Source organism: Grammomys surdaster, unplaced genomic scaffold (genome assembly GCF_004785775.1).
Source record: "Grammomys surdaster isolate TR1022 unplaced genomic scaffold, NIH_TR_1.0 125756, whole genome shotgun sequence".
Taxonomy (NCBI): domain Eukaryota; kingdom Metazoa; phylum Chordata; class Mammalia; order Rodentia; family Muridae; genus Grammomys; species Grammomys surdaster.
In genome coordinates this window covers 1,313,017-1,321,970 of record NW_021620588.1, presented here as the reverse complement: position 1 = coordinate 1,321,970, position 8,954 = coordinate 1,313,017, and the positions used below count along the sequence as shown (strand labels likewise).

General features: G+C 48.6%; 1 protein-coding gene across 1 annotated transcript in view; it reads right to left on the bottom strand.

Annotated features, from left to right (window-relative positions):
• Nucleotides 1-2,145: 2,145 nt before the first annotated feature.
• Nucleotides 2,146-8,954, bottom strand: part of Lhfpl4 (LHFPL tetraspan subfamily member 4) — a 23,903-nt gene continuing 17,094 nt past the window's right edge. Inside the window, exons 3-4 of the mRNA XM_028788688.1 lie at nt 6,128-6,364; nt 2,146-2,298 (exon numbers count right to left, since the gene is read on the bottom strand). Of these exons, the coding sequence (XP_028644521.1) occupies nt 2,198-2,298; nt 6,128-6,364 (338 nt within the window). The 3' untranslated portion in view covers nt 2,146-2,197. The remainder of the gene's footprint in view (nt 2,299-6,127; nt 6,365-8,954) is intronic.

The following is an 8,954-nucleotide window of genomic DNA, read 5'->3' as shown; positions in this document are numbered from 1 at the left end:
CATCTGCTGTCCATCCATGGAAACCCTGTTCCAGTTCACCTCTCCTTCTCCATCACTGCTTGTCTCTCTCTCTCTCTCTCTCTCTCTCTCTCTCTCTCTCTCTCTCTCTCTCTTTCTGTCTCTCCTCTCTCTCTCTCTCCCACCATCCCTCCCTTTCCATGCCTGTCTCCTGTCTCATCTTTGCCTCGCCCACTTCCCAGTCAGTCACCTGCTCCTGCCCCTCTCGTCACTACCTGGACCTTCTCCTCTGGTTTGAAGCTGAGGAACTGACTTCCTGCTCCCTTCTCCTTCTGACAAGGCTCCCCTACCCTCCCTGTGCATTCCCAGTCTCCTGGCTACCTGCTGAAGATGGCTCCAGTACTCTGGCTCCAGGAAGAGACCAGGCAGGGACAAGTGTCGGGGAACACAAGGGCAGTGGACAAAGCTTGGGAGGAGGTGTCTACCCTGGAGGAGAGAGGAGACAATGTGGAGATGGGATCTGGAAAATTCCAAGTGTCAGGAATCCTGCCGGGAACCAGCATCAGATTCCAGTTAGGGTCCTACTGGGGCAGCCTTGGGTCATGGGCCTTGCTCAGGAATCCTAACTCAGCTCCAAGTCCCATGAAAATGAACACAAGGACAGCAAACTCATGGACTGGCCACTCTTCCACTCTGGCTGAGGCCTACAAAACACACAGAAGTAATAACCCTCCTGTTCAGCCTATAGCAGGCACACATCCCTCGATACAAGGACCAGGCAGCAGGCCGTGCCCTAGGAGACATTATGTTAGATGAAGCTAGTCTGCCACCCTTCCCCTGGGGACTGAAGGCTTGTCTATGATTAATTAGATGGCTCTGCCACCAGATCCGTAAGGTAACCAAGGATGGTCAAAAACTACAACAACAAAATAAAAACCAAAACAACAATAACAACAAAAAAACCACCTGGAATCTCCCTCATTTTCTCTCTGCTAAGGGGGAGGGAGTAGCTCCCCATAGCAAGAGAGGAAGAGAGATCTTCTCATCTGCCTTCCCTAACACATACACACGCACATGTACACGCACACGTATGAACACTCTCAAGTGTGCACACACACACACACTCATACACACACACACACACACACCTACCTCAGCTCCAAGCACTGCCCATGAAGTTGCAGACCCTGGGCTTATCGCAAGGCGAGAAGTGGGCAAAGAGGAGAAAGAGGCAGGGACAGGGTAACAGGGCCTGGGGTGGGGACAAGGGTACCCTGTTCAGAGGTGACCTGCAAGTTCAAGTTAGGCAGAAAAGTATCAAAGACGCAAGACAGTCTCTGCCCTTGGCAGATGTCCGGGGTGTAGGAAGCATGAAAAGGAGAGGGGGTAAGTCCCCACCCCTGTGCCCCCTCTCCACAGCCACCAACCCTGACAATGGGCCTGAGAAGTCTATGCTGTACAAAACAGGCCAGGCTTGAGGAGCAAGTTACCAGTGAGATATCCCAGTAGGGAAGAAGCCAGGCCAGCCCCAGGCTGGAATGTTGGCAAACTCCAGCTGCTGCTTCCTCCCACAGCCTCCAGAGCCCATGTCTCCCCCCTCAGACTCTGAGGTGACGAGGGACTCCCAGAAGCAGGAAGGAAGACCCTATCTTTACTCCCCCTGCACTGCTCAGGTTCCTTTGAGAGCTGGGTGCAGGCTTGATTGAGGGAGGCAGAGGAGGCCCCGTTGGGGGGCTGGTGGCACCTGGAACTTTGTGGCAGATGTGGTGGGACCATCATCAGCAAATAAAAATAAAGTAGGAAAGAGTTTGGCCCTCCTGGGGCAGTGTCTTGAGTAAGTAAGTCTCTTTAGGAGATCAGGACTGACAGGCAAGGACACAGCAGGCAGCCCTCCAGATTGAAGGGGTCCAAGGAGCTTGCACTGCAGAGTTGCCTTTCCCTGGGGATCCTCAGGGACCTCCAGCTAGTCTACACAGGAGAGAAGGAAACCAAGGGACCAGAGAGGGAGACCCAGGCTCCACTAGGTCCAGTGGAGGCAGGGCCAGAATCAGGCTCTCTCAGGATCTCAAGGGCCTCTACTTTCTGCCAGGCTGCTGCCCAGCCCCTGCCTCTCTTCAGAGCCCGGAGGTCCATGTGCAATCAGTTCGAGATTTGGGTCTGGAGCTTGAACGCAGGAATGAGAGGGCAGCAGACAGGATATGCTGAGGTCAGGCCAACTCCTGGTCTATAATCCTGGTTTTCAGGGTCCCTGTGTGTGAGCAACAGGGCATGGTAGGACTCCCCAACCAGAGACATCACCTCCTGGCCGCAGCACAGAACTTACTGTAGTGCCCACAAAATCTGTGGTAGGGAGGAAGGGAGGGAAAGAGAGAGAGGGAAGGAAGGAAGGAAGGAGAAAGAGAGAGAGAGAGAGAGAGAGAGAGAGAGAGAGAGAGAGAGAGAGAACACGTTAGAGCCTGTGAGGTCACAGCTGTTCCCTCAGCCACTCCCCAAGACAGAAATGGCCAGGAAGTGACCAGAACCAAGTTGTTAGCTGGCAGGTCAGCCTTGAGTGCACCATGTAACCTGTGAGCTGTCATGTGTGAAACAAAGACGGTCTCCCATGTCACTGGGCCATTCTGAAGGGTCAAAGGAGATGCCGTGTAAGTACTTGGCACACAGAGCAAATGCTGGTGGCTTAGTTTAGTTTGTACGTTGGTTTGGAACTGACCTACAGTGTCCACCTTCGTGCAGCAGTTGAGAAAGCAGATGGCTGGAGTTCCTCCATATCACAGGTGTTGGGAGTTTTATTGGTGGGAGAGGGTTGTTTTTAAGTCTCTTGTAACCTAGGCTGGCTTTGAATTTACAAGGTAGCAGAGGCTAGCCTTGATCTCCTGACTCTCCTGCCAATGCCTTCAGAGTACAAAGCTTACAGGTATGCACCACTGTGGTTGGCCTCTCATAATATTTTAACAATGAGCTGTAGCTGGGAAAGTGGGCTCCTATCTTAATCTTAACACTCAGGAGGGTGAGTGAGGCAGAAGGCTTGCCACAGGTGTGGGGACAGCCTGGGCTACATAGTGAGTTCCAGTGCATCCTAGTCAACACAGCAGAGCCATGTCTTTAAAGTAAATGAACTTGTGAGGGAGGCATCTGGAAACAGGAGAGATACACTGAACGGACTCATCCACTGAGAGTTACATCCTTCCGTTGCCAGGGTAGCATCAGAGAACCCACATAGGCTAAGCCTTGCACTTCTGGAAGTTGCCACCAGGGGGTAGGTACTGACCTCAAACCAAGATCAAAGACAGCACTATGGGAGGGATCTATCGGAACTTAAGGTCAGATTAGCAGAGGAATGTCCCAGGACTGTAATAATAGGGGGCAGAAAATCTCTAGCCTCATTGGGCTGTGATATGGGCAGTGTGGGGTAGAACCTTGGCTCTGGACTCGAACCTGAATTCAAGCCCTGACTTCACTATTTAGAGAGCTTGAAGCAAGTTCTCCCTCTGTCTGCACATCATCCCCCACCCCTCCCTTGTTCTCATCTGCCTGCCTGCAGAGGCCTGTTAGACCAGACAGCTTCCAGCATCCCCCAAGTGTCAGCCCCTGCTGACCGCTTTGGATGCATAAACTTTCCTCTCAACGTAACAATCCTGGGAGATGGATCTGTTCTCATCACCCTGGTTTTATGAAGTATGGGAGACTGAAACTCAAGGTCAAATAATTTCTAAGCTTAACCTGCTTCCTCTCTCTCTCTAATCTGTGCTCACCATCCAAGACTCAAAACAAACACTGAGGTCTCCTGCCAGATGAGTAGGCACGAAGCTACGTATTGTTATATTATCATTTAAGCCCATTGTACAGTGAGCAGTGACCCTGAGAAACGACTATAAAGAATGTACAAGCTAAACATGGGTTGAAGCATGGAAACCACTGCTCTGAGGCTCAGTCTAAGGATCGTGTGCCCATACACACAAACATCCACCACAATGCCTCTCTCAGCACTAGGGGTAGGCTGACTCTGCTTGGCCTCAGCCCTTTGGAGATTATCTGGCACTGTCACTGTATTTTATTTCTGAAGACCCTAAGGAAAAAACTTGTGAGTGTGTGTGGAGGCAGAAGAAAGATGTTCACTGTAGCGTTATTAGGAACCCCCAATAGGAAGAAGACTGAAATAAACCACCATTTGACCTGTACGATGGCATGTGTGGGTACCAATCTGCTAAAAGCAGTTACCTCTGAGATTCTGGATTTCTGTGTAAATTGTTTCTTGTTGTTTTGAGACAGAATCTTAAAATGTGGCTCAGGCTGGCCTTGAACTCATAATCCTCCTATGCCAGCCACAAGAGAACAGGAATTATGCAGGTATGTATGACCGAAATTGTTTCTTTTTTTTAATTAAATGAAATTTATTACGTATGTTCCTGTGTGAGAGTGAGGGTGTGTGAGATCAGAGTACAGTCTGTGGGGTTGGTTCTCTCCTTCCAGAATGAGGTCTAGGCATCAAACTTGGTTATCATGGTTTCATAACAAACCATCTTGATGGTCCTAAATTATTTCTTTGTTGTATTTTACCCTTACTTGATATATGAAACATGTAATACACCAGTTATACAGCATGATGTAATAGATTTGTGAATAGTACCATTCAAAGCTATAGCTGTTGATAACTTGCATAGACTACAAGCCCCAGTCTCATGCCCTAGATAGCTCCCCTTCAGAACCAATCCCAGATGACCACCCTTACAGTTTCTATAGTTATCATTTTTGAAAAAAGATTATTATTAAATTTTTATTGATGTGTGTATCTCTGTTAGTGTAAGCCACGTGTGCTCACACAGACACCTGTGGCAGCCAGAAGAGGGCTTTGGCTCCCCAGGATCTTGAGTCAACAGGCAGTTGTGAGATTTCCAACCTGGATGCTGGGAGCCAAACTCAGGTCCTCTAGAAGAACTGCAAGTGCTTTTCACCACTGAGCTCTCTCCAGCCGCAGTATTTCTTTGTTTTTAATATATATTAAATACATTGGTTATAAATTTAAATATATTATTAAGTATATATATTGAATAAATATAATATATTTAAATATATTATTATATATTTTATGTAACATTATACAAGAACAAATATAATATGCATATATGAATGACCTGGTGTGTTGGTGTAGGTCTGTAACGTGAATACTTGAAGGTATGATTACAGGAAGATTAAGGTTACCTTTGGTCATGTAGTGAGTTGAGCGCCAGCTTGGACTATGTGAGATGTTGTCTAAACAACAACAACATGTGTTAGGAATGTGGTTCTCTCTTGTAATCCAAGTATTTAGGGGGTTGAGGCAGGAGGATTGCTGTCAACTTCAAGCCAGCCTGGTATGGAGTAAGGCCCCATTTCCAATCTTTAAAATTTTGTTTAAGCCATGCGTCCCTTAGTTCTGCTTGGTTTGGGGCTTAATAAACACACTACTCTTTCACTTCTGAACTTACCTTCTCTCCCTCCACGTGTTGTTCCTTAGTCACCTCCATCCCCTCACTTCACAGTGTGGGGCATGGAATAATGAGAACCCACAAACTTTGAACCTCAGCTTCTGTTCGCTAATTATTTTTCAGATTATCCGTGCGCATGCGTGCATGCTTGAGTGCGTGCGAGCCTCTTTCTCTAAGCCAGGGGACCATTTTCCAGGGTCTCCTTCCACCTTGTGGGTTGCGTGCATGCTTGAGTGCGTGCGAGCCTCTTTTTCTAAGCCAGGGGACCATTTTCCAGGGTCTCCTTCCACCTTGTGGGTCCTGGAGATCAAACTCAGATCATCGAGCTTGGCGTCAAGGGCCCTTTACTGTTGAGCCATCTTAACGGCCTCTGTGTATAACTTTTTAAAATCGTTTATTAAAATTTTTATCTTAAGTGTATGGGTGATTTTGCTAGAGTGTATTTATGCGCACCATGTGTACAGTGCCAGAGGAGACCAGAAGAGGACGTTGAATCCCCTAGAACTAGACTTAAAGATGGTCCTGTGGCCTTATGTGGATGTTGGGAATCAGCCCAGGTCCTCTGCAAGAGCAGCCAGTGCTCTCAACCGCCAAGTTACCTCTCCAGCTCCCTGTGTGTAATTTTTGCTTCACTCTTTTTATTTCATCTGCAGTTGTCCTTCCCTGCCCCGCAGCAGGCCTTGCCCTCTGGTCCACACACTTGCCTTTGTTCTCCTGTTTGAGCTCCTCCTGCAGCAGGTCCGTCTGCCGGTTGCCCAGCACGAAGGCGAGGAAGGACAGGATGAGTGCGTTGAGGATGCCGATGATGGCCAGAATGTACGCCCAGCGCACCGAACAGTCCCCCAGGGAGTACTTCCCCGTCTTGGCCCCGCACATGTCCCGGATGGTCTCAGCATCCCAGCCATCAGGGAAGATCATGCAGCCCAAGACGAGGCACAGGGCTGGGCATCGGAATCGGGATCCACACCGAGGTCGAGTCGGGAAGAAAGAGAAGGCATTATTACTCCTAGAAGTGAGAGGGCGGGGTGGGACTGAGCCCTGAGAATTTCCCCAGCCCCGTCTAGCAATCTGAATGCGTGCTAACTCCTTTGCATGCATTGGGAGAGAGATGTTGGCCCAAAGAAGCAGAAAATAGTGAACAGAACTGAGAACAACCAAACTAATATCACCTAGCGTCATCTAATATCCAGGTTAAGCTCTTGGGCCTGGAGCAGTCAAGGGCCACATAGTTCCAAAAGCTCTGTGCAAGCTGCAGACCTAATACTGCAGTGGGACTGAGCTGACCAAGTATTTTCAGTCGCCTATTGAACCTGGTCCCTCTGATTGACCTGCTGTGGGGCCCTGTGCCACTCATAGACAACCACTGTTACCAAAGGAATGCAGTGAGATGATTGGCTCAGGCTTGTTCCACCCTCCCAGCCTCGGCTGGTGTTGGGGGAGTTCGGTAGTTTAACCCAAGTGAGTGGATTGGATGAAGGAACTATTTTTACAGGGTCATCCTGACTTCCCCTTTCTACCTTTATCTCACCTGAAACCTACTGAATTATTTCCTTATTTGTGTAATTACTATTTTTGTTTTGACTAGAGTTTTTGTTTTGTTTGTTTGTTGTCTGTTTTTTTGAGACGGTGTCATGTTGACCAAACTGGCTTTGTGACTGTGTAGATGAAGATGACCTTGAATTATTGTATTCTATGTGTATGAGTTTTGCCTGCATGTATGTATACGTACTGTGTGTGCGCAGCTCCTACAGAGGCTAGTTCCTCCTGGAACCTCTGTAGTAAATGGTAGCTGTAAACTGTTATGAGGGTGCTGGGAACAGAACCCAGATCCTCCGCAACGTTGGCAACTGCTTGTTATGAGTAGTTTTGATATTAACAGCTAATATTATATGGAAGTTACTGTGCAAAACACTTTGAGGCCCCGTCATCTTTACAATTATTTGATAACAGTCTTAACAACCCCATTTTACAGATTTGGAAACTGAGGCACAAAGATAAAGGAATTGAGCAAATGTAGCCGAGAGCTGGGCCAACATTTGAATCCAAAACCCTATACTGCAACTTTCCTCACTCCTATGTAAGCTCCATGAGACGCAGATCCAAGGGCCTCCCTGAGCTCTGCTCTAGCGCCTGGCACACGGTAGACCCTCAACAAAGGTTGAACAAATTGGCATTTTGCTAAATGTCTCTAAAGCACCATAGTTCCTATTCTACAGAAAGCATAAGCTGGGCAACTCCCACTTCCCAGTCACAGCAAGAGGTGGAGAATCTATGGGCTGGCCCACAGTCTGTTTGCATAGCATCTTAGAATGAATGCAAAGTGTCAGTGAGCCATTGTTGAATGAATAACAAAATTAAAACCAAAAACCAAAGACAAACTCATACAAACTGGAGTGATAAGGTTGGGGGAGAGCAAGAGAAACCGGAGGCTGTCAGGGGGCGTGGCCTAGTTGATAATTTCATATTCCCTAACGGAAGGGTGAAGCAGGAGAGGTCGAGGGTTCCAAAATACTTGGTCAGCTCAGTCTCACTGCAGTATTAGGTCTGCAGCTTGCACAGAGCTTTTGGAACTGTGTGGCCCTTGACTGCTCCAGGCCCAAAAGCTTAACCTGGATATTAGATGACGCTAGATGATATTATTTTGGTTGTTCTCAGTTCTGTTCACTATATGTGGCCCATCCAGTCCCCACAATGAGAGAGGGGGAGGGCTTTGAATCCCCTTCCTCCATCTCCAGTACAAGGGAGTGCTCCCTAAGGCCCTTTCCTCCCCAGAGTTCTGCAGTTGGATTCCATCCCACACCCTCCTTTCCTGCCTGATGTAAAGTCCCCAGCAGCACTGTCATCAATCTCTCATTCTACCAGGGCTGCCTTCAAACACAGGACCCCCGCCGTGATGGACATAAAAGAAATCTCCAGCTCTGCAGCAGAAGCAAGCCAGGAGAGAACTAAAGTCTGAAGATGCATCTTGGTGCACAGATAGAGAAGCAAGTGCAGACCCCTACCCGGGGCGGGGGTGGGGAGGTGAACAGGAGCCAGAGGTTAACCCTGGAAGGTCCAGGCACCCATGGACATTTACATTTGGTATTATGGAAAGCAAAAAATAGGGATGGGACTAAGCCCTGAGGTGCTCTGTCACTGACATGGAGGGGGGAGGAGTAAGAGGAGGAAAAGGAGGAGACTTGGATGTCATTCTCCCTAGATGCCCTTGATTTGTCTCCTCATCTCTGGGCTCAGGCTCTCTAGCAAAAGGCAGCAGTGGGATTAGAAGCTGGCAGGGGACAAACAGACGCACAATCCCTTCAGTTGCTTCCCTGCCCTCCTCTCCCTAGGTGCCAGAGTGGCTGGCCTCACTCTAGTCTGTTTTTGCTAGCTCCTGGTGCATCCTCATCTCCATGGAAACCACTCCTGTATCCCGGAGCTCTAGCTTCCTCCGCCTTTCCAATACGGGCACTGAGACCTCAGTGAGATGTTCTTCCCTGCGCTTTCTCTCTCTCTCTCTCTCTCTCTCTCTCTCTCTCTCTCTCTCTCTCT